Genomic DNA, 26,671 nt, shown 5'->3' with positions numbered 1-26,671 from the left:
GTTGACTAATTAAGCTTCCAGCTTCTATAATCCTGGCAAAATTAACGTCCCAGGAGAAAGAGACAACTTATTGAATGTGTGCATCTATGACCTTCCATCCAAACCAGTGTCGTATCATATGTATATGCCACCAAAAACCTGATTTATATAATGAGATGAAGAAATAGCCTGCAAGGAGGATGAACAGGTGGGAGTGTTTTTCCTCCTCACCTCAGTTAGTTAGTGCCAGTATATGTATATAAAACGAGGTTGGACAAACTATGGTTGAAGTAGACGGTGCATGGCTCAGGTGGCGCGCACATGCACTTGCACTCGTGCACGCCCCTGCCGCTGGATCAGAAAATCCCTGAAATCCTGGTAAAGTTCCAGGAGGGGGGAGGCGGAGGGATCTCTCTTGCAGGCGCTGCGGCTCCAGCCAAGCTGACGCCGCCGCGGCTGTGTGGCGCTCCGCTGGAGCTGCAGGAGGAGCGGCGTCTCCGGGCCCCGCAGACCTGCGTCAAGGTTCCCGCACTGGACCGCAGAGAAACCGGAACACTGCGGGACTCCACCTTCACAATAAAGATAATAACGCTCTGTGACTTTTGGAGCTGAGCTGTGAGTGATGCATCGTCAATTCAAGAATGTGAACATTTGTCAAAGTTCACTGGTTTGCTTTGCTAATTTATAACTTTTTCTTACATTCGTTTTTGACTATTTTATCTTTGTCTTTGTACTTTCTCTTTGATTAATATATTGTAAAATATATAAGATAGATAGATAGATAGATAGATAGATAGATTACTTTATTCATCCCCGGAGGGAAATTAAGTCATAGCAGCCGGTATATTTGAATACAATAAAATACAATACAATAGAATAAAAAAATATGTATATATTGAGGTAAAAACAGAAACACAAGATAAATAGGTAGATAAGATAAGTGAAAACAGTAGAGATGACTTAATATTAGAATACAAGATGTGGTTTGTCCAATTAAAACATCTTGAACTATTCTGAAGACTTAACGTTTCAGAAAAGGAAAACCTCCATATGAGAGGTCAATTTGGCCACATGGGCTATTAAATGTAAAACCACAGTTACATGTAAGACTAATTGATTTACAGCTCATTCTGTTGATTAATTTTCACACTAATTTTAAAAATATTTCTGTTTTGTTGACAGATGAACCAAGTATGATCAGTTGATCACATTTTTATTTCTTTTTAAACTTTACATCATGTTATTTTCCCTTGTTATTATTCTTATTTCGTTTACTTTTTCCTTTTAGCTTCTTTAACCCCGATTTTATTCTGAAATCTGCTACCGGACACCACTCATAAGGAGGCCAGCTTGACACTTAAACGTCAACACACACATGCTCGCAGACACTATCCACACCCACCCACTCACACACACACACACACACAAACAGACACACACCTTCGGTGAGCCACCACACCGGGAACCCTTCTTATGCTCAGGACTGTCTGATGCGCACTTGTCATCACTGCTGAGGTGAGAACCCAAAACCAACTTTACATTTCTACAGAATTTAAGAAGTTCCCTCACAACCACTGTTATTGTGAGTGTTTTTATATTTGTGTACTGTTTTTAAAATGCTTTTAATAAGAGGGAAAAAACGTGGCACTGTTGGGCAACTTCTTTGGAATGAAATATTCTAACATGAGCATAATTGAATTATGATCAAATATTGGGATGATTTGGTCAGATGATAACTGAATAAACACACATAGTGATTGGTTGTGATACTAATCCACATAATTAGGAGTGTGTTGGACGCGTGCGTGTGTCTGGCGGGTTGATGTTGTGTCTGCAGTGTCGGTATCACACTATGACAGGAATGACTGCTCACATTATCCACTGTGCCGCCAAGGTGAGGAGGCTTTCAGTGGCTTAGAGCGCAAGCCCGGGTTTCTTTTGGAGTCTTGGCACCAAATGAGTGGTTGTAGTCGTAGTGGAGGAAGCTGGCGTGTTTACTTTATTTGGGGCAGGGGGTGTCCTGGTGATAAAGCATTAGGTAATTAGCCTATCTGAAGCGGCAGACTCAGTGACGCCAGGCTCCATAAAGCAGCAGCAGCAGCAGCAGCAGCAGCACAGACAGGACTGATGCCGCAGTCTGTGCTGTCACTGTAAACCCCAGCTGTCTGTCTGTGCGTCTGTGTTCGTGCTCACACTGCTTGTATACACACACGGAGCACAATGTACAGCACCTCAGGTTGAAATCACACCACTTGTTACCTGATGGCATCTAATTAGAAAGTCCACGCAGTCCTGGAGGAGCGTGGTCTGACTCTGTTGTGTTACATTTGGATGATTGCATGTCCCAAAACAGAAGCATGTGGTTAAATACCCAAAAGGCCTCCACTTCACCTTTTGTAGGGAGAATCATCTTCACAACATTTACTCTTCCTGCACAGCGAGCAGCAACAACCTGACACGCAAGAATGCTTTACAGTAGAAAGTGTTTTTCTGCCACATGGGTCAATTATGATAGCGTGTGCCGCAGGACGTCCTGCCACAGGAGATAAAACAAGAAGATCACCATAATAAAGTCACTGTTGAGTCTCACATCAATTATTGTTACTGTACAAATATCTGAGAAAACAGATGTATCAGTAAGATTCCAACTGGAGTGACATGAACAGAAAATGCCACTGTGGTACTGATTCATTGGACTGGTAGATCAGAGTGATCACTTAATTCACCTTGATATTTCCATACCTGATTGATTTCATACCAGTCTTCAATATTTTTCTTGCTGGGCAGAGAGACACAAACATAAAAACAGAGAGCTCTCTCTTTCTCTCTCTCTCTGTCTGTCTCCCTCTCTCTCCCTCTCTCCCTCTCCCCCTCCTGTCCTGTGATGTGTTCTGGCCAGACAGTATGGCTCCTGGGCGTCAGTGGCATGATCATAGAAACAGAGGCCAGAAAGGACATTCCTCATTGTTGGTGAATCTAGACATGAGCTCGGCCCCATCTTGCCCTGCTCTCTCGCTCAGGCAGTTTGGGATATGTGGTTACACTTTATTGACAAGATGAAGAAGAAGAAGAAGAAGAAGAAGAAGAAGAAGATAAGATTAAATAAAATAAGATGTACCTTTATTGATCCTCTGTAGAGGAAATTCAAAGTTGACAAAGCAGCACAAGGAAATAGAAGCATAAGGGAAATAATAAGAATAGAAACAGAATCTAGAATGAATAAAATACATGAATCCATAGATTTGAATCCTGTGGTCTCTTTTCTGCCTGACCTCTGAACTCTCTTTACCTGCACATCTGTAAAAACTAATATAACAACATCTGTATTAATTCAGCACTTCACAAAAAAACAAGTAAAAATACATTGAAATAACAATAAAAAGATAAAAATAGAAGTAGAGAGGTGACAGCAATGTGAGCATGACCTCGTAATACAATCATTTTGTTTTGATTTAAAGAGAGCTACAGACTCAGCCTGCCAGCTAAAGCAGACCTTAATACCGGTTTCCCATCTCTTCTCTCGCCAGGTGATTGAAACCCGACCTGAATTTCTGGCTGCTGGCGTTGAGGAGCAACCTCTCCTGCAGGAGGCTTCAAATCCAGCGCTGCCGGATCGGATCCCTCCTGTGCCAACCGAGAGAGGAGATTTAGGGTTTGCACTGCGCTGGCGGGAGTCCAACTCCTGCAACCAGCTCTGCTCGGAAGTAACAGCAGAATACGACGAAAGACAGAAAAGCCTCTGTTTACACAGACTCTGCCTCGTTTATCCTCACCTCTGTTCCCTCGCTGTCCCGGCTGCTCATTTCGCTGTCCTCGAGGGAGCTGTTTATCTCTTAAACATCACCCATCAGCTCATCTCGGCCCTCCCCCTGTCTCATTCATCTCAAAATGAACTCCTCAAACGCCATTACGTCCCTCTTCTCCTTCACCAGCCCGGCTGTGAAGCGCCTGCTCGGCTGGAAGCAAGGGGACGAGGAGGAGAAGTGGGCAGAAAAGGCAGTGGATTCACTGGTGAAGAAGCTAAAGAAGAAGAAGGGGGCGATGGAGGAGCTGGAGAGGGCACTCAGCTGCCCCGGGCAGCCCAGTGAGTCTAATGGCATCACAGCATAAACCTGAGGGGTTTGAGATGATTAACAGGATAGGAAAATATTTATTACCCTGCTATTTGATTGTTTCTTTCAAAAAAAGTTATACTTTACATCGATGGACATCTGAGAATTATGGAAATGGAACAATTTGAGAAGTAAAATCAATCTTTAGCGCACAACAAACAATATTGGCTACATGTGACGGGGGGGGGGGGGGGTTGTGCATGTTTTATTTTATGAGTCTTGAGATAAACATGTTGGGAGCCTCTGGTCTCGTCAGTAGAATGTGAGCTCACAGGTTCGATTGCGACAGAAGCTTTTTTTTATGCAATGTGTTCTTGCACAAGACCTGGAAACTCAAACGAGAGAAACCATCGTGAGCAAGTCTCGACCAATCCCAGGATTAAAAACCTGAAACACGAAATTATACACATTTGATTATCATTTAGATATTTTTTCCATTTTTTCTTTATAAATCTTTTCTGAAATTATTTAATTTTTTTAATTGAAATCATGATTAAAAAAAACATATCTAGATTCATGTAAATTAGCCGAGCAAACGAAGAACAGAGACAGAATCCTTGTAACTGGCCGAGTTTCCACGCAGTAGTAACTGGATCAGAAAAGTGTGAATTTGACAGATTTCATGGATCTGCATTGACGTCCTGTGCCGTTCCATTTTCAATCCTTCAGGCAAGTGTGTGACGATCCCCCGCTCGCTGGACGGCCGGCTGCAGGTGTCCCACAGGAAGGGTCTGCCCCACGTCATCTACTGCCGGGTGTGGCGCTGGCCCGACCTGCAGTCGCACCACGAGCTGAAGGCCCTGGAGTGCTGCGAGTTCGCCTTCGGCTCCAAGCAGAAGGACATCTGCGTCAACCCCTACCACTACAGGCGCGTGGAGACCCCTGGTACGCACGTTGTCAAAGTATAATCCTCTGAGTTAGCTTAACAACGTGAGGTAATTGTTGAATTTGAATGTGGCAACTGTAAAGCTTTGATTGGTTCTTAAATAGAGGCAGGACATCTGATCCGGTGCAGCGTTCCCGAGCCGAAGGGATTTGCAGTAACATGATCTTTCTCGCTCTTTGTCTCTCCCTGTCTCTCTCTCTCCCCGTCCCCTGTCTCCTCCCAGTGCTGCCGCCGGTACTGGTCCCACGCCACAGCGAGTTCAACCCTCAGCACAGTTTGCTGGCCAAGTTCAGGAACGCCTCCCTGCACAGCGAGCCTCTGATGCCCCAGAACGCCACTTACCCGGACTCCTTCCCGCCGATGCCCTGCGCCTCCTTCTCCTCCTCCAACGCCTCCTCCCTCGGCCAGTCTCCCACCTCGCAGAGTTACCCCAGCTCCCCCAACAGCTCCGTGGAGCCGGGCAGCCCGTATCACATCATGGGTAGGGAAACAAACACAAGCGAGCCGACACCTTTTCAAACGTTGCTGTCTTATTGGAGGTATTCAAATGTCTGTCACAAAATATCTCTATAGCCGGCTTAAGACTTGAACTCTGTAGAATGTCTGCACCTTCAGGTCTTTACTTCCTCCAGAGTTTGCCTTTTTCATAAAAACAACACACCAGGAGATGCTTTGGTCAGACGCGTTCACAACACACAAATTTAGCTGTTGAGGTCATGTGTTTGTGTTGACACGACATCAACACAACTTCTCAAATGTTTTCTTCCTGAGTTATCATCTTTGTCAGAGTCCTGTATGGCTCCTCTTTTTCATTCCTTTCTTATTATTATTATCAGCTTTCCTTCCATCGCGTTAGAAACATCAACATTTGTAAAAAAGTTTTCTTTGTGTTGAACCGCTTTTGCCTATTTGTCGTCTCATTGTGTTGTGTGATGTGTTTTTCCAGCTGAGACCCCCCCGCCTCCGTACACCATGATGGAGACAAGTCCTCAAGACGATGTGAAGTCCGGCAACTCCACAACAACCACTAAACTCACCTTCTCTGCTCCACACACAGGTAAGAGAGTAGACCTGTGAAGTACTATATAAATAGATGCATATAAAATTATAGAAATACATCTATCTACAGGTATAGAGATATGTTTAGTGTCTTCATACTGAGGCATTGATTCCTTCATATCCCCAACATCTCTGCTTCTACTCGCTGCTGCAGATACTGTTGCAAATCAATGGCACCGATGTGTCTTTATAGGATTTTTTACATCAATATGATAAAGTATCTCAAATCCAGTAAAGCACAGGACCGAATGTGTTCTCTCCTCCTCTGAGTCACTCCTCTCTGGTGTCCGTAGACCTGCGTCCCGTTTGCTACGAGGAGCCGGAGTACTGGTGCTCCATCGCTTACTACGAGCTCAACAACCGGGTGGGCGAGACCTTCCACGCGTCGTCCCGCAGCGTCCTGGTGGACGGCTTCACGGACCCGTCCAACAACAAGAACCGCTTCTGCCTCGGCCTGCTGTCCAACGTCAACCGCAACTCCACCATCGAGCACACACGCAGGCACATAGGCAAAGGTAGGCCCGTGCAGGTAATTCATGTCGGGGAACACACAGTTTCCTCAGACACTGGAGGAAAGCTCCTTTAATTTCTGTACAAAAAAATGAATCTGCAATCTTTATTTCTGCCTGCACCGAATCCTTCAGGCTACATAATGTTGTTTCTGTCTCGGTCAAAGAGAAAAAGAAAGGCTGCTTTTGTTGGACGCACATCAAGAGTCTCTGTGGGCTACAGTAATCTGTGCTCTGTGAGGATGTGTGTGGTTTTCTATGATAGGGGTGACACAAAGGGTGGAGGGCAGCTTGTCCCCAACTCAGACGCTGCTACACGACTCAGACATTCCTCATTTACGAGCGGCGATGCCCTCGTGGGTTTTTCTCCGGAGGAATATAAAAGGAGCCTTTTCAGTGGAGGCGACCGACTGATGAGTGTAGTTTTTATGCTCTTTTGGACTTTTTGACTGTTATTTTTGCATCGAGGTAGAAACGTCCAGGCATTCAAGTTGTTGACTCCAATCCCCCCCCCCCCCCCCCCCCCATCCCTCTCAGGGCTCCACCTGTACTACGTGGGCGGCGAGGTGTACGCCGAGTGCCTGAGCGACAGCAGCATCTTCGTCCAGAGCCGCAATTGCAATTTCCAGCACGGCTTCCACTCCACCACCGTGTGCAAGATCCCCAGCGGCTGCAGCCTCAAGATCTTCAACAACCAGCTGTTCGCTCAGCTCCTGGCCCAGTCCGTCAACCACGGCTTCGAGGTCGTCTACGAGCTCACCAAGATGTGCACCATCCGGATGAGCTTCGTCAAGGTACTGATACGGGACATGATGACAATCTCACTGTAACTTTGTATTCTGTTATTTTGACCTCGAGTTCGTCAAATCACGGCTGGGATTCATGGTTTGTTCTCTCTCCAGGGTTGGGGCGCTGAATACCACCGGCAGGATGTGACCAGCACCCCCTGCTGGATCGAGGTACACCTGCACGGGCCCCTGCAGTGGCTGGACAAGGTCCTCACACAGATGGGCTCCCCGCACAACCCCATTTCCTCCGTGTCCTAACACAAGCACCCGCACACTCTTGGTCCTTCACACAGGTAGTCGTAGATTCTGTATGCTCCGCTCTGTCCAGGTTCTCTGACCCGTGGTCCGTCTCTCTTGACCTCTCACACAAAATGAGAAAACATGTATATCACAGCTTTGTCAGCCGATGCAGCAAGACTGAAAATGTGTGTATTACTGAATGATCGAGTGTTCTTATAATTTCAGTACGATAAAGCATTTATCTTGTTGACTGCACTCACCAAGACAAGAAGAATTGGGACCTGTAGGTACTCAAGACTTGTGTTGTGTTTTAAATGTTATTGCTGTATTGTGTATTGTATAAGTGTTGAGTAATGTTTGACTTCCTGTACTTGTTGCTTTTTTCTGTCATTCCATTAAAGTGTTGTTTTTTTTTCTTTAAGAGTTGAATCTTTGTTTTCTAATAATAAATGGAACAAAAATATCTCATTGAAATATAAACACAGAGACAATGATCTGTGATATTGAAGTCTCACCTTCACAGCAGGAGGGATAGACACTATCACAGCTACACAGGAATTACACACAGTACACAGTTTAATTTCTAGACACCAACATACATCCCATCAAGCTTCATTTGCATTCATTTTTGTAGACAATTTGAAGTGATTGTTCTGTGACATGATAAAAGTTTTGTGTTACAAATTTCATGGAGCACCATCTGAATAAAAAGGAGGCTACGGGAATGCACTGCACAAACCGACAAATGTTCAAACCAAAACATTAAAACCTCAAGAGTACTGCATGAATAACTCTCCATAAATAACACTAAATAAATAGCACAACAACAAACAAAGACTCGTTTAAGAGAATCACATTTTTGAAACATCTGAGCTATTTTTTAACTGGACATTTATAATTCAGAGTTTTGATTATTTTTTTTCCAAATGAGGAATAAATAATTGATGTGAACTCTAATATCTTGTATTTAGGAAATCATACTTCCTAAACATAACAAGAGCCGCTCTGATTGCATGGTTAGTCCTTCCTTTTAGATCCGGTGAGATCAGTTCATCTGTCTCACCGCGGCTGGAGAGTTTTTTCAGTATCATAATGTTTCCCTTTATGCATCAAGTGCCAGCGTCTGCGTCGACCAGCCGCTGTCAACAACCCGGGAACTGTCCCTGTGCTTGGCTGCGGTTCTGTGTGGCCAGGAGCTGCTGCTGCTGCTGCAGGAAACCGATCACCTCTGGACTCCGGAGCAGGGACTGGAAGACACACACGATCCACTTTGAGTGTAAAGTGCAACAACAAATATTTCTGAAGATCTAACATTTGACTTTCTTTTTCTGCCTTGTGTCAAAATGTCCTTATACCACATTTCAATTCACTAGATCTGTATCTAAATATCGGTACCCTAAACACGTCTGATTCTTTTCAGAAAGAAACATAAATTATACCAAGAGAAATCAATGAGGAATCATTTTAGATTTTACCAACAAATGCCCCATCTCACAATGTTAAAGAAAGATACACAAATCCTGGATCCCCTGTATTTCCTGATCCAAACAACAGCCTTACACCAAGTTTCATGGCAATCAGCCCAGTAGATTTAATACATAATCCTGCTAACAGACAGACAGACAAATGAAAACATATCCACCTTAATGAAAAGCAATAAAGTAAGAAGCTGAAATAAATGCTTCCTTGCAAGAAGGGGGGGATATCCTGGCATAACTGAATCCAGACATTTAGTGGAAATGAAATTGTTAAAAATCACATATTAAACCTCCCACTAGCTTGTGGTGGCTGCCAGTTTGAAGACAATCTGTCATAACTTTAAGGTGTCACTGTTATGTTGTTACCTCCGTCAAGAAGGTTGTGTAATAAATCAGCGCCTGTTAGTTAGTTGGTAGGATTACGTCAAATTTACTACACAGATTTCTACGGATGTGGAATGGGTCAGGGATGAACCCATAACCTTTTGGTGCTTGACCAGATCAGGGGGCAGATCTACACTTTTTGAGCACATTTTTGTGCAGATCCAAGTAAAGTAAATGGGGATATAGTGAATTTAAATGTGGTTGCATGAGGAAGTGTTGGGCCTTGGTGGAGGTAAGTGCTCTACTGAGTTCTATTAGGTTCCACCAGTGACCCACTGGGACTCACCAGTCTCTTCTGGTTGAGGACCTGCTCTATCAGGGAGGGTCGGGCCGGGCGGTCCCCCATGGCACCCAGTCGCTGCTTGTTCACAGACACTGGCCGCTCCTCAGAGTTTTCCTTAACACAAACACAAAGACACAAACAACCATTAATGGTCTGAACCACACTTCACTGAAGTTTGAACTAACACATGATCACATGAGTTCCACCCTGTTAAGAGCCAACTATAATGTAAACAGATATTAAGAGTCTTTAAACCCATTTCTCCTCCAGTCGCCACTCATGGGTCGAAACGAACGGATCTAGTTATGAAAGTATAAATAAAAAGTTTCCTCTCACTTCTATCTTCCCACTGGACATGGCCTGATCGCTCTTCTTCTTCTTGTACTTGTCCTTGTACATCTTGTTGCGGTGTTTCTTGCACATCCACGGCTTCCGCTGCTTGGCCACCTGCGTCGTGGTCTCCGTGCAGCCGTCGTACGTGCACTGCTTGGGGGCGTTGTCGCCCTCCGAGGTGTCCTCGTCGTTCAGCTCCTCCGGGCTGGCGGCGCCGTCCCTGGGGTCCGAGGTGTCCAGCATGTCGCTCTCCTCGTCCGGGTCGTCCATGTCGTAGGAGGAGGCGTTGTTGTCCGGCTCGTGGGGCGTTATGACGTTCCGGCTGTCCACCACCCCGGCCTTGCTCACGTAGTACCGCTGCCCGTCCTTGGTGAGCAGGAGCGTGGAGTCCCGGTCTTTGTTCGCCGGAGCCGAACCGTCATCTTCGCTCATGACTGCGGTGAAGGAAGACAGCAACAGCCGCAGCTAGCTTAGCTTAGCTCAGTTAGCGAAATACCATCCCGTTAGCTCTCGTTAGCTGAAGCAGCGATGTGTAGACGTGTCGGCACGCATGTTACTTTACAACCGGACGTGTGTCTGCGTGGTTGTGATGAATATCATTAGATTTAGAGATAATAAGAGAGGATCTGTAGCTTCCTGTCGTCACACTGCTGCTAAACAGACTGTGTTCACTGAGAGAACCTTCTTCTTCGCTGCCTTCAGTTCATGTCCTGCACTGACCCCATGTGGTCAAAGGGGAAAATACATGCTCCAAAGATGTGTATATTTTATGCTATTAGAGAAGATTTAAGTAAAAACATTAATTTAATACAGTAAAAAAACAATATAATACAATATATGTTCCTTTACATTCCACAACCTTATATTCTCTACCTATTTATCTTGTGTTTCTGTTTTTATTCTTTCTACCTACCTCAATTTTTTATTTTATTCTATTGTATTGTATTTTATTGTATTCAAATATACCGGCTGCTATGACGACTTAATTTCCCTTCGGGGATGTATAAGTACTCTATCTATCTATCTAAACTTGCCTTAAAAAAATATTACTTACAATTTCAACAGGGCCTCACTGTGCCTGTCAGTGCTCGGGCCCTAATAATCAATACTATGTAATTTTATGTAATACTCTACCGTTGTTGGTTTATGGTTATTCAGGCAGGAAATAATGACACTAAAATGACTGGTGCATTTTCAAAGATACACATTTAACAAAGCTGAACATTCATTTTTCAGTCAAAGCGAGTGTTCAGATCTAGAATGGCTCAACTTGTTCTGCTGTTTCTGGAAGTAACTAAACTCTGAACTTCTGGGGAAATAGCTGAGACAATTGTTTCAATCTTTTCTCTGCACACAGTGAATTACCCTTTTTCATGAAACCTCCACGATACCTTACGAGTGAAAAATGTTTTTATTCTTTTTATCAATGCCACACAGGACTTCTCCTGCCCATCTCTGATAACTGCACTGTAGATGCTTTTTATTGAAATGTTACCACGAGAAAGTCCAAAACATATGTCCACGAATAGATCAAGTTTCCTCTCTTCTCCACCATCATCCCACCTGTCGTGTCAAGTACAGAAAATGTTGGCTTCCACTTCTACGATCACAACGGTGAAGTGGCCCCTCAGCAGATAGTGGATAACAATAGCCCAATTAAAAGCCTCAGTGGGAGGATGTGCCTTTGTTTTAAAGGAAGAAATTGACCATTCAATGAAGCTGTGTGGACCCGGGGATCCTTGGTGCACTGCAAAATATGGGATTTACTGGTTGCATTTGAAAAAGCTTGGAAACAAAGTGACAAAAAACATAATTGAATAGATTTCCAGCTCTACATTTTATTATTAAAACATATTTAACAAATTGAAGCTCTACAAACAACACAGACACTTTGTTCTTGGAACATATTTTAATTATTACTATTATTATCGATAGATCATTGTTGAACAGAGGTACAGGTATTGGTATTGCAACAGATTTGAACACTGTGGTGCAGCTGTGAGAGCACTTTGGTAAACCACATGTGCCCGTGTGCAGGGAGAGTTCATCCCCACTGCACAACGAACTCATACTGATTCGGTCAATATGACGGCACATCACTGTCTATGTGTGACGATGGGAACAAATACACAAACTTCTAGACACGTGTGACAACGGCAGGGAGAAAAATCTGAAAAGAGAAAACCCCTGCATCCCGCATCTTCTCTGCTTTTTTTTTTTTTTTTCCTCACATCAGTTATTGGGAATCCCTTTGCTTTTACAGAGGAAGTGACATCGTTCCCAGTGTCCGACAAGAAGAAGAAATGGTCGTCTCATTTCGTCCGTGTAGATGAATGTAAGCGGTGCAACGTCAGGTCTTTTTCAACGTTACCGTTTCATTTCGACCTGATTTTCTTTTTTTCTTTTGCTGACACACACGTATGACTGAGTTCTCTACCAGTAAATAAATATACTGTATTCTGGACTATCAAAATAAATAAAATTATGTTATTTACATAACATATAAAACAAACACCTCATCACTAAACTGCATTTTTTTTGTTTTATAAGAATACGCTACTGAATGTCTGTCACGCTTCCACCGGAATAAATGAAGCCATGAATGAGGTTGTACAGAGCTGAAATAAAATCCTCTCCACCTGTACTGCTTCTCTATTGTGCTGCTGGTTCTCCGGCATCCATATTGACTCTGTCAGACCTGTGTGACTGCACCCAAACCGCAGTACTTTGTGCAAATAGGCAGTCGATCTCCGAAATTGTACCTGAAACATTTCTCCAATGCCACAAAAAGGTGTCGCAACAACGCCACTCTGTTTCACTGCTGGAATATGTGGATGAAATATGTCTTCAGTGTTTTGGAAAAAATGTAAACTAGGCTTCAAGTACATGATCGTCACAAAATAAACAAGATATCGACATGGAATGATTGTGGGAAATTGAGTGCATCAAGGGGAAATACTTCAAATGGTGAGTTTGCTACACAAGCACCCAAATTCTGGAATTTTATGTGGAAACGATGCTATGGATGAAGCAGAAATTTCAAGGAGCGATCCAATGCACCATTCAAGTCGCAATAGCAGTCCGTGTAAAATGTAAACTGTAAAACTGCAATCCAACGTTACAGGAAGGCAATGCCAATACTGTGTTGAGCACAGGATTATAGCACAAGTGCTGTCTTAGATGTAGCTTTCAGTGAACACTGCTTTCTTGAACACAGTAATAAACTTGTAATAAAAAAAGTTCCCTCTCCGCTCGTTTTTCAACATTACACTCTTTATCAAGTCTATGCTCACACCTGCCTCACAATCTGAGCTTCTACTTCTATTTCCACTATGTCATTATTCCACAAAGCTCTATAGGACAAGTCAAGAAAAGGTTGTCCTCAATGAAAAAAGGAAAATACATAATCAATAAAAAGAAAGAAAAGAGTATGAATAATAATGAATAAATAAGGTTCAATAAAACATGAACATTAGTCCATATTCTCATATTGCCTTGTTGAGCTGCTCCGCCATAAGGAAGTTTCCATGTTGAGCCCGGATCATCACTGAAGGGTAAACAAAACACTGTTGCCCTTCCTCGCTCCTTGAGCCCTGCAACATGTGCTCAGGTGAGAGAACGTTAAAAAAGGAAATAAAGAAAAGTCTTTCACCTCGTTCTGCCCCTCTCCCTCTTCCTTGTGATCCCTGTTTCTTGTTGCCTCTTTAGTTCTTTTCTCACTCCAAGGTCTCCACCCTTTGATCGATCTCTCCTCCAAGTTTGGAGAGATGGATTCAGGGAAGATAAAAGTTTTTCTCGTCCACAGTTTTCCCCCTTTCACCCCCAGCGTCTCCTCTTCCTCCTCCTCCATGCAGAGGGAGGAGATGGATGAGGATCTGTGTCTCCTCTCTTCCTCCTCTGCACATCTTCTCCTCCACCTGCTCTCTAGAAGGGCGAGCTGGGGGAGCAGACGGTGCTGGCTGAGCTGACGGAGATGTCATCAGAGTCGGACGGGAGGCTGGGGTACGGGGGAGGGGTCATAGCAAGTCTCAGGGGTCAGAGAGGGAGGGGCCATGGGCAGGCCGGGGAGGCAACTGGGAGGCTGGGCCCAGGGTGCGATGGTCGTTGATGTTGTCACTGGTGTCACCGTCAGAGTCGTCTGCAGGGGCGGCTTCACATCCGGGTGGCGTCCTCGTCTGAGAACCTGCCCCTCCTTATCAAGAGCGGTGGCCTGAGGGAGGAACAGGAGAACATGTGATCAGATGTCCTGGTGTTAGTAGATGCAGCCATCACATAAAGCATAAACAATCAGTGACATTCGCTGAGACAAACATGGGGATCATATATTTGGAGAGGCAGCATTCACGAAGAAATAGCATAAATAAAAAGGTATCTGTTACTCTTTGAAAACCTCTGCAACATCCTGTCTGTTCATTAAAGAAACATGGGACATTTCGAATCCACAGGGGTTTCCACAGAAATCAAGGAGACACCGATAAACAGGGACACGACAGGGAGGACAACAACGATGCAGATATGAAATCTGATTTGCAGCGAGCAGGGGAGGAAGGAAGCGAAAAGCCAAGGACACAGATCAAAAAGCGGGGACAACAGGAAGCTGTGAGAGCAGGGGGGGGGGGGGTTTGTTTGGATTCCTCGCTGGTTTGTGAACAATCCAGCCCGAGTTGTGTCTCTATGGCAACCTGGCCTACCTTATCCAGTACATGGCCGGGTGCTGGTAGAAATCCAACGACCCAGATCTCTGCATAGAAAAGCTGTCATCCAGCTGAACACAAAGAGAAAGCAGCACAATCAATCCAAACAGCAGCCCAGTCACAGGAAAAATACACAACTTCACTCAGAGCCGCATCTGTTATGAAAAGAGACAAGGTGAATCATGGGTAGTGTAGTTTCAGTGACTCACAGAAATGACTGACACTCCTGCAGTGGTGTCGTTGACCTTGGGGCTGGTGTTGAAGTGCTTCTTTATCTTCCCTGCTACTGACAGCTGGTGATCATTCTCACTTAGACCTTCGTCCTGTATCGAGTAAAGGTAAGAGAGGCTTTTAATAAACGAGAAGAAAATCTCATATTTGTGGGAAAACTGAATGAATGTGTGGGGCTCAGTTGGACTCACGGTGACCCAGGGGTGCTCGAGCACCTGGAGGGAAGAGTATCTCTGGTCCACCTCCACCTCCAGCATGGATCGGATCAGCTCCTGCAGCAGCGAGCAAACAATCGTCAGGTTTTATTCCTTCATTGTAAAGTGAAGTGTCTCTGTTCAGAATACACACAATCACACAGGGATGCTCACCATGGCTGTCTCTGACACATTGTCCCAGTACGGGAGGGGAAATTCTAGCTGTCCCATTAGTATCTGATCAAAAAGCACTTCTTGATCGTCGCTGCTCCTGCAAACAAAACATTTTCACGTGAACACGAGTATAAACTGCTCAGGCGAACAGTGTTCAAAGGATTTCAGACGCAGAAATAGCACCAACTATTAGCGAGAGTCACACACAAGTTGAATTCCTCTCTTATAGCAGCTCTTACCCTCGAAAGGGGGGGAAACCACACAGTAGGATGTAGGTGATGACTCCAGCTGCCCAGATGTCCACCTTAAGGCCATAACTGCACAAAGACAAACGGCAGAGATTCAGAACATTGCTAAGCAAGAACACAAGCAGTTAATTCCCTGCAACCAGCATCCCAACGGCAGTCAGACGCAGATGTTGGCCATGAAATGACCCGCCACATTAGAGGAGCTGTGTTTACAGTGGTATCTGCAGCAGCTGAGGCCCTCACCCTGTTTCTGCGATGATTTCGGGTGCTACATATGTCGGGGTCCCGCAGACGGTGTAGAGGGGTCCGTCCAACACGGTCGCCAAACCAAAGTCCCCCAGCTTCAGGCTTTTGCTGCCGTCTGCATGCTCATACACCTGAGACAAGAAGAAATATTTATATAAAAATGCTGAGAGCGTGAGACTTACAAGTCATTCGATGCATAACACTATTTGTGACTCCCACTGCATTCGTGTTTGTGCACCAGTGTGAGCTCTTCGTTTTGTTTCCCTCAGGCCAAATCCATCGGGGGAACTTGAGGACAGTGGCATGTCTGGCTTTTTGCTCAACTGATCTTTTTTGCTGGAGCCACAGGGGGGCGCCAGAGAGTGAAAAGGTTTCGATCCAACACATAATGTCTTCAGTTTTTAACAAGCACACACTATGAGCGACTTGCAGCCTGACACTACTATAGAACTACCTTTATTGATAACTCTGCTTGCCCTTTCAGCATCGCTTCTTTCAGTGTCTTGCAGCTGATTATTTAAAATTTTTACAAGCCACAGCTTTTCTGCTCTGGTTGACTCTCACAGTTCTCATCAGTATCATTTCCAGATGTTGCTCCTAGCTGTTTTTTATTTAGCAGCTACAGAGCCAGACATTAACAGAAGTCTCCGTAACAGTGTTACTCAGTTTCTAGTGGTTGTTTGTTGGTGTCGTACAGTGGCAAAAATACACTTAAACAGGTTAAAACAATGATGAAATGAATAGAAATTTGAAATAGTGTGCAGAAGTTCTGCTTATGGTTTCATGCAAAAAGTCAGGTGTGCTACTTTATTTTGATCACCTTAAATCTATCAGGATACCAGGACCTTCAAGAAATGTGACAACAAATAAATTAACTGAAAAGGAGCCAGTACAAAAATATCAAGTCTAATCAAGCTCAAGATTTTATATTTTACTGAAACAGCTGGAAAGAAAACCAGACACGAAGATGCAATCCCATCTTTGGTCTGTAGGGGATGAATGTGGCAACACAGGCCATTCAATCATCTTAAGGCAAAACATTCCTTAGAGCCTCTGCAGGTGAGAACGTCTGGTCCTCAGAGTCGGTGTGTTTCAAATGAGAGAATAGGTTTTCAAAGAAGAGCAGTTTGAGGATGAGAATACGCCAAGGAGGCTGACAGAGGAGGAAGATGAGGATGAGGAGGGAGGTAAGGAACGTACAGGGCTGGAGAAGGAGTGTGCGGGAGGTGTGAGGGCAGCAGGGATGACTCATCTTTGTTGTGAGTGATTTCACTTGAGGACGGAGAAAGAGGGAGAGTGTGCTGCGGCCCAGACACATGCAGAGCCGCTCGCTGGGAACTCACCAGCAGGTTCTCTGGTTTGATGTCTCTGTGCACAATGTTGAGGCTGTGGAGGTATTTGATGGCACTGGCCAGGTTGTAGAGCATGCCACTGGCGTCTCGCTCCGTGTATCTGTTGGCAGAGGTGATGGCGTCGAACAGATCTCCCCCCTGCGGACAGAAAAGGACGGACGGGCCGGCTTGTCAGCGGTGGGAACAATAAGTGTCACAAGAGTTTCTCTGGCGCTTTTCACACGGACAACTTGGCAGATTCACTTCTCAAAGTTTTCACAGTTGCTCATCTCGTCTGCTGAGAAGAGTTCTCGGCGGAGAAGTTGGTTTAGTAACGAGGGTTTTTCGTCTGCTCAGCACCTGGAGGGATAAACTGTGTCCTCATTCCCAGACTGAGTTCAAACATCTCCTCCCCCTGTCTTAAATATTTCCCTTTCTTTAGATTTTTTCCCCCCTTTAATTCCGACTTTCTCTCACTTTTCTTTGTCTGTCCCATTTTGTCACATTCTCATTCTGTCTTAATCACCCTCATTTTACCTGTCTCTCTCTCCTATTCCCTCTCTCTCTCTCTATCCCTGACTGGACTAAGTGGAACAGAGGCTTAAAATAGGCCCGGATCTCTCCCTCTCCCTCTCCACTCGCACAGACAGTTATTTAAATATGAGCGCTGTCAAAACCCACAGCTTGGCCCATGAGCAAGGCATTGAATGCACTTGTCTGCAAAAGTATGTGGACACTGGGTGAAAGGTTACACAGCTATACATGCAACCGTTAAACATCTCATCTCAATTGCAAAGGCTCATAACATGCAGACTCTTCAAGATGGGTGCAGGCACATGGTACACAGACAGGATGTCAGTCAGGTAAAACACTGTTCCATGTTCTTCCACAACATATTCAAATCTTTAATAGTAGTAGTAGATGAAATTAAGGGGAAAATGCCCAAAACTGCACCAGGCAAAACTGTGTTGATATAGTTTGAGTTATATTGGGCACCATTTACTTTTTGCATGCGGCTCTTGCCTCCGCTACAGATTCGCCCTCCCTGTCCCTCTCTCTCCACCTCATTCATCCTCAGACTCCTCTCCATCCTCCTCCTACACTGGGACGCTCTCACGTGTGCACACACTTCTCCAACAGATTGCCTCTCATCTATATTCTGTAGTACTCCACGCTGCGACACGAACAGATGGATCACATTCCTGCCTCCTGAATTATGCACAAATATTTCTTGACTCAGAGAATGAAGAATGTGAACACACGAGCGCTCCGGGGCCACAGATTTCTATCTCTCGATCCCACACTGGGTGACGTGTTGGAATTCAACATTCGCTCTGTGTCTGTAGCTGATTCTGCCACCCTGCTCTTCTCTAACAGAGATAATCATCATCATCATCATCATCATCATACACAGACAATAGCTGCATCCATTATATCGGTCGGGCCAAATAGCTCCCAACCACAAACATAACAAAACTAGAATCTCACTCAATAAATTGCAAACCTCCGCCAAGGCCAATCAGTCCCTTTATATGCTGCACCAAATCTATCATATTAATTCGGACATAGTTCTAAAACTATATATATTATATTATAGCTATATATTATATTATACATGAACTTAAGTTACCTTGGGATTAATTAAGTATCTATCTCTCTAAACATTTGCTTTCCGGCTGAATCCACACTATCTCAGCTCAACAATTGGTGCTAAGTACAGGTTTGTTTTTAGATCTGTCTTCATCAAGATCCATGAAATATTCTCGAGGAAATCTCGAAAATGTCACAAAAAAAAAAGCCTCAGCTCTCAACGTTAAAGAAGGCAATACGGTAAATCCTGGACCCCCACTCCCTGGATCGAGGCAAGAACTTAAAGTGTTCTTGTGTTTGTCTAAATCCATTTGGTCGTTTTTGTGTAATGCTGTTGACAAACAAACAGATAAACCCCCAAAAACATCCCAACGAACAGCAGACGAAAACGAAACCCTTTGCAGAAAATAGTAGTTGAGGAACACGGACACACACCTTGACCAGCTCCATGACCAGGTAGAGTTCGTTGTACGTGTCCACCTCCTCTATCAGCAGCACGATATTTGGATGTTTGACTCTGCGGAGGATCGCCACCTCGTTCTGGATCATGTGCTCCTGGAAAAAGAATTTCAATCAGTTTTATAGCCATGGAAAAACAAACCGGGAGAAATATTGTCTCTGTGGTCGGAGCTGAGGGACCCCACCCAGAAGAAAAGAAAACTGGCCCATGTCTTCAGCAAATAAAGTTACATTTAGAGGAAATGATTTGAGAAAAGGTTTTCACTGAGTTTTGTGTTTAATTCTAGGTTTTCTCAGTTCTCTGATATTTTCACTGACACTGAAATCATTGACTGATGTTCAGAGGCTAAAGAACCATTTTTATGTACTTAAGCAGTTTTCAACACAAGTATCATTGATGTGAAGCAAACTTCTGCTTGTCCTGCTTCAGACCTCTGTACCTTTCCTCTGCATTTGCCTTTGTTGATGATCTTCAGAGCGTACTCCCGCCCTGTGGTGTGCTCCACGCACTCTCTGACCACGGCAAAGTTCCCGTCACCGAGCGTGCGTCCCACCTTGTAACGGTCTGATATGTAGGATGGAACTGCCGGCACCTCATCCACGAGCACCTCGGCTGCAGGGAGGAAACACAAGGTTAAGAACTGAGCGTGGTTTGTAAACTCTTGTCAGACTGCACTGATTGCATAGAGGTAACAGAGGTAACCAGAAAATCTTGTTAAAGTCTCCAGCGTGGGTTGAGGCTGTAATGTTCAATAGTTAGTTCAGTGTTTAGCAATGTGGCCTCACAGCCTCTGGCCCGAAACATGGATAGATGATTTGAAATCAACCATCCATCCACAGGTGGCGGATGGTGGAAAATATTCTTAATGGGGCTTCTATGTGCCACTTAGTTTTCCGTAACCATCCCAGTACGATTTAACACAAACAGAGGTTTCCAGTTCTTTGTGATATAGTAGGTTATTATTCAACTCCAAGAATAAGCATGTCAGTCATTTTCTGAATCATTCTCTCATTTCGAATTAGAAAACAAAATCAAATATGCAGAAGATAATAATCAACAGATCGATAAATAATGTAAATTATTATTAGTTGTTTCCCTTGTGCTCAGATAGTAAGTAGATTATGAATCATTAGTCTACAGACTGGGTCTGGTTACTAGTGTTTATTAAGTTCACATTCCTGAAACACATACAGTACTATTAAGACAATTAAAAGGAGGAGCCATATACTGCAGGATTCCTAATTAGGTAAACTTTATTCAAAGGCACATTGGGTCAGGGGAACATGTGTGTGTCTGTGTGGGACATCTTATTTGTAGAGGAATTTTGCCCTTCTTTCCTTCTGATTAGCAAATCTCTCAATGACCCTGTTGTTGAAGTCAGGGATGTTTCGGACTAGCTTCTTTTCCATGGAGAGCATAGCCAGAGCATTCAGGTGTCCCTGTGTCTTGGTGTTCCTCAGGAAGGTTTTGATCCGTTTTAAGGTGGAGAAGCACCTCCCTGATTCTGCTGATGTCATGGGTGTAGTGATCAGGATTCGGAGGAGACTGACCGTCTCAGTGAAGGTGTCCTGGAGGTTGTTCTCCATGAAGAACAGGAACAGAGTCAATGCACTACTGCAGGTTCTGAACTCGTTGTTCTTGTATATAAGGGATAGCTCGGTTTTCAGCTTGGCCTTGCTCAACATGGGGTAGGCCTCCACTGTGGTATCCAGCGCTGAATCGGGGAACCTCCTGTCGTGCTCTGGGAACAGGTCTCCTCGTAAGAGGGTGGCACTGATGAGGTGCTTGGTGAAAGACAACCTGTCCTTGGCGTCGCTCAAAATGGTTTCACATACCTACGAAATGAAACGTATAAAAAACATGTCACATGGCAGAATAAAAAGTGTGCAACTCTTATATTGGTACCCAAGAATTTAAGAAGACAGACAGTGAAACATAAAGGCTCATTTTACACATTTACAATTACTTAAATATTGTTGATAACAGAATTATGTTGCAGCTTACCTCTGTAGCCAACTGCTGGTGTTCTCCTTGTCCTAGTGTCCTCTTCTTCTTTCTGGGCTGCTCCTGCACAGACCCACTGGTTTGCCCATGCAAAGAAGGAAAGGAGTCCCTGATACAAAACAAAAGTTACAATCCACAATTATTGTTTCAGAAGCTTACCGGCAGGTAACGTAAAAAAAAAGGGTCTGTCATTGTGTCCTGTGTTTACAATATAAGTAATATAAGTAATTATTAATATAAGTAATTACTAGTCGCTCCGGTGTGTTCAACCAATGCACATTCATGTTTTAACATACTGCTTATTGTTTCAATCTTTAATATTTTCTACGCCAATAATAATAATGAATTGTTTACCTGATCTTTTGCATGTTGTCGGTGAAGCTCTGGATGATTCCTGAGATGATGGTCGAGTAATTTGTTATGATGTTCTTCTTCTGCAACTCTTTGGACAGCGTGTCCACGTTGGGCATGATCTTGTGAAACAATGCCAGGAAAAAGCAGAAATCTTCGTCTTGAAGCATCCGCACGAAGCCCCCGGCCTCTCTGACGGTTTGAGGATCGAAGTGACTCGAGTCTCTGATGGTCTGGAAACACAGCAGGAGGTCGTCCTGGTGCTCGTACACGGGTTTAAGAGCACGAGTGTGGAGGTTCCACTTGGTTGTTGACGTTCCGGGAAGTCTGCGTGCCACCACTTCCTCCAGCACTTTGGTTCTCTTGAAGGACCTGGAGAAAAATTCAGAGAACCCACCGAGGTCCGAGAAGAACGCTCTGATCGGGGGGATGTGTGACGTCGCCTGCTCCATGATGACGTCCAAGTGATGCGCGTAGCAGTGGACGTAGTGAGCATTTCCGTAAACCTCCAGGACCCGGCCATGAACTCCACCTTTTGCCCCCCTCATCACAGCAGCCCCGTCGTAGGCCTGGGCGATCAGCCGGCTCTCCCGGCCCTCGGGGAGCAGCGTGCTCAGCCTCTCCAGCAGCGATGCGACGATCGAGTCCGCGTTGGCATCCTGAAGCGGGATGAAGTCGAAGAAGCGCTCCTGCACGTTGTTGCGACGGTCGATGTACCGCAGCACCAGCACCAACTGGCTGTGGGTGGAGACACCGGTGGTTTCGTCCACCTGAATGGCGAGATACTCGGCGCCTTGCACCTCGTCCAGGATACATTCCTTGAGAACGGACAGCATGGAGTCCAGCAGCTCCTGGTGCACCGTCTTCGAGGAGCCTCTGAACACGGTGGCCTTCTTCAGGTGCTCCTCCAACACGGAGTCCAGCGAGGCCACGCAGCCGTCCAACCCCCGGCCGGTGGTGTCCGCTGTGTCCCCATGGAGGCGTGAGTCCAGCTCGAACGCTCCGCAGAGGACACAGTCAACCAACTTGGATAGAATGTGCCGGTTCTTCAGCACCTCCTCGTTGTGCCTCCTCACCCGGCCCCGGTTGTTCTCGTCCAGCTGCTCGGCGACGCTCCCCGTGCCCAGCGTGGCCAGCTCCATGGTGTTCACCAGGTGCGCCCTCGAACACTCGTGCTTCCTTATCTTCTCGGATATGTGGTGCATATCTTGGATTCCAGTGACCGTCCATGCTGTGTCCGCTCCGGCGGTTTTTAAAAGTAAACACGGGAAGCAAAAGAAGGCGTTCGAGTTGCTGCATCCCGCTAGCCAAGACTTCCTGCTGTACCACTTCCGGGAAAACCCCCGGCTGTTCATTTTACCTGCCCTCTCCCCGGCGGGAGGGCAAACCGTGAGTTCCGGTCGGTCGGGTCCGCTCTCTTTGATTTGCAGCTGCTCGTCCAGCGGTCTCCTCTCGAACGGGTCGAGGAGAAGAGACTGAATCGAGTGTGGAAGCAGAGCTGCGGTTTTTGGCCGTGTTCCGGTGGCCATCGTTATCACCACCGTCTGACTTCCGCCTCGAGCTACCCCTCTGTGACTGGGCTCGGGCCCAATCAAAATCGCCCTTCTGCGTTTCCCCCCGATGATGTTGATTGGCCGAGTTAACTTTCCCACGCGCGTACCTTCCCCAGTATGAATCTCTTATTGGCTGCTGGTCTCTCCTTCATGGGTGACCTGCCCAGTGCTCCTGAACCATAGACTGGGCCCTCATCACTCGTTTCCCCCCTGAACATATTTATATATATTTGTATATTTCATACAACACACGTTATTGGGAATTTTAAACACATACATAAGTTATAATAGTTAATGTTCAGGTTTTTAATGAGAAAGGAACAATCTCAACAAGGGATAGAGAATTATTTCTCTGTTGGATATTGTCTCTGAATGTGTTTCATGTTGTTTCTAAATGTAAACTCACGTTTTATTATAAAAGAGACAAAGCTGAATTTGAATCCCTCTAATTGACCATAACAGTTGTTCAATTTTTACAAGCAAGTAAGAGGACTTGTGAAATGGATGAAAACAAATACAGAAAGCACAGATTCTGATAGTAAAATACTTCTTATAATAAAACCATATCTTATTAAAATAGAGGTTTTTAAAAAAGCATATAATCATTGAGCCCATACAAATTAAAAAATATATTAATTTTAAAGTTAACGAGGGCCCTGGTTACATCCCACTGATGACATTTAGTCACACTCAGGCTTACCGGAGGGTAATCACAGTGGCAAATTGAAAAATAAATGCGGCTCAAAATGGGAATATATGCAATGAACGTTTGGTTGAACATTAATTTGTGAATTTATTCGTGTCACTTGGGAAGGTTCCCCAGCTCCTCTGTAAATGATTCAAATCAAAGATAAATGTCACATGATATTAAGATTTCTCCAACTCAGAGAGATTAAAACTGTTTGTGGTTATTTCTTTAGTTCAGTGGATTGAGAGGAAGCTTTCTACTACTCACAGTTCGCCAAACAACAAAATATAGACTTGCACTAATGTTGTTATTATCCGCCTTTTAAATGAAAAGAGCTGCAATCTGTCCCACATCTGCATTTGTTCTCTGATTTTATTATTTGATTTTCATGATTCTTGTAATTGTTTTACTGTTCTGTTCTTGTGTTGCTTTTTATTTATCAACTCTTTGTTGTGTCGTTTTTATAATTTATGTCTCTCGTTTTCAGATCTTTATTGAAAAAGTTGTGAAAAACTCAATGAGTCTGCCTGATTAAATAAAGATTAAATAAAAACTGAGTTTTATGAAGTCGGGGGGGGGGGGGGTGGGGGGTGATGAAAGGTGGAGGGGGGGATGGCGAGAACAGAAAGTACAAACCACAGGAAGAACACATACAGAAGAGATGGTGGAGATGGAGATGCATCAAAGGTCATGAACATGATTCAGACACGCATGATTTCCATCACCTTTGCCCACTAACGCACAGATGGGACGTGTCGAGTTTTCTCACCTTCAGTGACGAGTCCATCCCCATCCTCCACGGAGCTGGAGACTTGGGCGGAAGACAGAGAGCTGGAAGAACCCTGGGACCCCTGCATAGAGAGGAGCGGCAAGACGAATGTGAATATTTGAATCTATAGTGATGCCGGCAATAGTTTGTAAAGCCACCTGAGATTCAATTAAACACAATGAAACTGTCCCTCCTGCGACAATCCTTGAAAAAAGACGACTCATTTCCTCCCCAGAGCATCCTCCAGTCTGTCTGTTGTTGTGCAGCATGAACACAGTGTCCATGAAAAGAGCCACAACCGATTTGCTTAAGCTACTTGAGCTGAATGTAAATCTGTTTCTCATTCTGCAAAGCACCTGCGTGCATGTGTGCACACAGAAGTGCATCCCAGTAAGCTCCTGTCCATTCACCAAACACAAATTCCTGTCTAATCACCTCTTTCTTTTCACTCCTCACCACTAAACCATAACATAAACACAACCAATACAGGTTTTGGTGACGCTAGTTAAGGCGGGTGAATATCACCTTTCATGCGGATGCTAAGTAGGGGTCATGGGGGGGGTGCGGCGCCTGCGTCTGTCCAAAGACAGAAACTCATTACGGTCTCCACCTCGTAGCCCTCTGTCTGGTTGTCATGGAAGCAACCCGGATGGGGAGCGAGGATGGAGTCAGGACTGTAAATGAGAATCCGCCCCTCCTCTCTCATTTCTATTTCTCAGCTTGCCTGTTGACAGTTTAGAAATTCTACCACTCTATTTGTCCGGGGTTTGGCTGGGCTTCGGGTGTAAGATTTATGTTTTCGATATCCATCTCCACTCAGATTCGTCTCTCCTGCCTCGCAGTGTGTCCTGAACACACAGCAGCAGGAAAGCACCTTTGGGGTTTGGAGGTTTCCAGCACTCAAAACAAAACCCACTGGTGAAACTGGCACATGAAGTCGGACCCTCACACCTTTGTTACAATAAAAGCAAAGCCCCTGGAGAGATGTGAATTATAAACAAGTGCAGTTTGTTCTATACCGTGTGTGTCTGCATGAGCAACTTGCCTGAAACGTTGAGGTGTAGCCGGACTTGTGTTTTGATCATGGTAAAGTCACCTGTTGTGATGAGTGATCCTGAGAAATTATAATTCTAATCGAAGTAACGGACCAAGTACAAACACCTGGATGTCCCCCCGGTGGCTGGCTGATTTGGCATCGATGTATTATAGTAATACACTATTATGGAATATTTAAGGTTCACAAAAGAAAACGGAAAAAAGTGACCTATTGTAATGAAACCTGTGTTTATTCCAGGGAATAAAAACAAATAAACCCTTCTGAGGGCTGGTTTGTCGGGGGGGGGGGGGGGGGAGGCCAGCCATCGTAACGACTTAGATCTGAAAACTATTTTCAGAGCTGAGCTGCCCTGTATCTGGGGCCAAGTAACTGTCGGCTCCTTTACTCATCTGTACTGCCGCGGCCCTCAGAGCCACCCAGGTGAGTGTGGCTGTGAGTCAGGCAGACTTTTGGTTTATGTAATGTTGTTTTTGGTCTGGCGCTCATCCCGGATACAGAGAGGAAAAAAAAAACCTTAACACCCACAAAAGCCAATGACCCCCCCCCCCCCCCCCTGTTCATTCCCCTGCTCTTTTATTCCCTCGTCCCCACTCGTCTCGTATATTCACCTTCGCTGTGCCCTTATCTCACATCCAGCCCCGTCCTCTTTACTCTCATTTTGAATCCTATCTCCCTCTTCCTGCCACCGAGAGAAACAACATGTTGTTGCTATGGAAACTGCTCACAGAGAGGAGAGAGAGGCAGCATCATGAGACTTTTCCAGTGTGGAGACAGCAAGCCTATATATGGCCATTTCCTGTCTGCGGGCTGGGAGGTAAAGGGTTGTGCCTTTCGATGAACATTGCGTCTCTTTGCTGTGTGGAAACACTGTGAGACAGATGGAGTGACAGACAGAGTGAGGAAGAGAGAGAGAGAGAGAGAGAGAGAGAGGGAGAGAGAGAGAGAGAGAGAGAGAGAGACGGAGGAAGGGAAACAAAGAAATAGGAAGAATGATGCAGCCTATGGAGTCTGGTGTGGTTCGTATTGATCA

At 45.0% G+C, this 26,671-nt stretch overlaps 4 protein-coding genes across 6 annotated transcripts in view; 1 reads left to right on the top strand and 3 right to left on the bottom strand.

Annotated features, from left to right (window-relative positions):
- The first annotated feature begins 1,366 nt into the window (after positions 1-1,366).
- Positions 1,367-7,994, top strand: smad9 (SMAD family member 9). The gene is made up of 8 exons (XM_062406291.1): positions 1,367-1,494; positions 3,507-4,063; positions 4,761-4,976; positions 5,201-5,458; positions 5,924-6,034; positions 6,330-6,551; positions 7,083-7,339; positions 7,448-7,994. The coding sequence occupies exons 2-8, from the start codon at positions 3,868-3,870 to the stop codon at positions 7,589-7,591; spliced, it is 1,404 nt and encodes a 467-aa protein (XP_062262275.1). The 5' UTR covers positions 1,367-1,494; positions 3,507-3,867; the 3' UTR covers positions 7,592-7,994.
- A 137-nt stretch (positions 7,995-8,131) lies between these two features.
- On the bottom strand, positions 8,132-10,750 carry rfxap (regulatory factor X-associated protein). The gene is made up of 3 exons (XM_062406290.1): positions 10,055-10,750; positions 9,722-9,832; positions 8,132-8,820 (listed from the first exon to the last, which is right to left on the bottom strand). The coding sequence occupies exons 1-3, from the start codon at positions 10,481-10,483 to the stop codon at positions 8,716-8,718; spliced, it is 645 nt and encodes a 214-aa protein (XP_062262274.1). The 5' UTR covers positions 10,484-10,750; the 3' UTR covers positions 8,132-8,715.
- Positions 10,751-11,888: 1,138 nt separating this feature from the next.
- The window catches only part of dclk1a (doublecortin-like kinase 1a), a 52,812-nt gene continuing 38,029 nt past the window's right edge, over positions 11,889-26,671 (bottom strand). For 2 of the 3 annotated variants that reach the window (XM_062405978.1, XM_062405979.1), the window contains 11 exons: positions 24,585-24,666; positions 19,659-19,831; positions 19,195-19,314; positions 17,182-17,328; positions 15,836-15,969; positions 15,584-15,661; positions 15,345-15,441; positions 15,168-15,248; positions 14,955-15,068; positions 14,743-14,816; positions 14,051-14,261 (listed from right to left, as the gene is read on the bottom strand). In XM_062405978.1, the coding sequence (XP_062261962.1) occupies positions 14,204-14,261; positions 14,743-14,816; positions 14,955-15,068; positions 15,168-15,248; positions 15,345-15,441; positions 15,584-15,661; positions 15,836-15,969; positions 17,182-17,328; positions 19,195-19,314; positions 19,659-19,831; positions 24,585-24,666 (1,158 nt within the window). In that variant the 3' untranslated portion in view covers positions 14,051-14,203. The other variant, XM_062405981.1, reaches the window with a different exon arrangement.
- LOC133969470 (zinc finger MYM-type protein 1-like) lies at positions 20,338-23,118 on the bottom strand. Its single transcript, XM_062405977.1, has 3 exons — positions 21,578-23,118; positions 21,224-21,332; positions 20,338-21,054 (listed from the first exon to the last, which is right to left on the bottom strand). Exons 1-3 carry the CDS (start codon positions 23,101-23,103, stop codon positions 20,527-20,529), a joined length of 2,163 nt encoding a protein of 720 aa, XP_062261961.1. The 5' UTR covers positions 23,104-23,118; the 3' UTR covers positions 20,338-20,526.

This window comes from Platichthys flesus, chromosome 15, assembly GCF_949316205.1.
Source record: "Platichthys flesus chromosome 15, fPlaFle2.1, whole genome shotgun sequence".
NCBI lineage: Eukaryota > Metazoa > Chordata > Actinopteri > Pleuronectiformes > Pleuronectidae > Platichthys > Platichthys flesus.
Note: the sequence above shows the minus strand (reverse complement) of the source record. Positions and strands in the feature narration are given on the sequence as shown.

Bases quoted from the DNA above. Each gene is read 5' to 3' on its own strand.
- LOC133969470 (XM_062405977.1), bottom strand. From the start codon at position 23,103: ATGGCCACCGGAACACGGCCAAAAACCGCAGCTCTGCTTCCACACTCG. The intron at 21,333-21,577 runs GTAAACAATTCA...GTTTTGTATCAG, and splicing joins GACAACATGCAAAAGATCAG to GGACTCCTTTCCTTCTTTGC. The intron at 21,055-21,223 runs GTAAGCTGCAAC...TTCATTTCGTAG, and splicing joins ACCAGCAGTTGGCTACAGAG to GTATGTGAAACCATTTTGAG.
- smad9 (XM_062406291.1), top strand. From the start codon at position 3,868: ATGAACTCCTCAAACGCCATTACGTCCCTCTTCTCCTTCACCAGCCCG. The intron at 5,459-5,923 runs GTAGGGAAACAA...GTGTTTTTCCAG, and splicing joins CAGCCCGTATCACATCATGG to CTGAGACCCCCCCGCCTCCG. The intron at 7,340-7,447 runs GTACTGATACGG...TTCTCTCTCCAG, and splicing joins TCCGGATGAGCTTCGTCAAG to GGTTGGGGCGCTGAATACCA.
- rfxap (XM_062406290.1), bottom strand. From the start codon at position 10,483: ATGAGCGAAGATGACGGTTCGGCTCCGGCGAACAAAGACCGGGACTCC. The intron at 9,833-10,054 runs GTGAGAGGAAAC...GTTTGTGTTAAG, and splicing joins TGTCCAGTGGGAAGATAGAA to GAAAACTCTGAGGAGCGGCC. The intron at 8,821-9,721 runs GTGAGTCCCAGT...TGTGTCTTCCAG, and splicing joins TCCTCAACCAGAAGAGACTG to TCCCTGCTCCGGAGTCCAGA.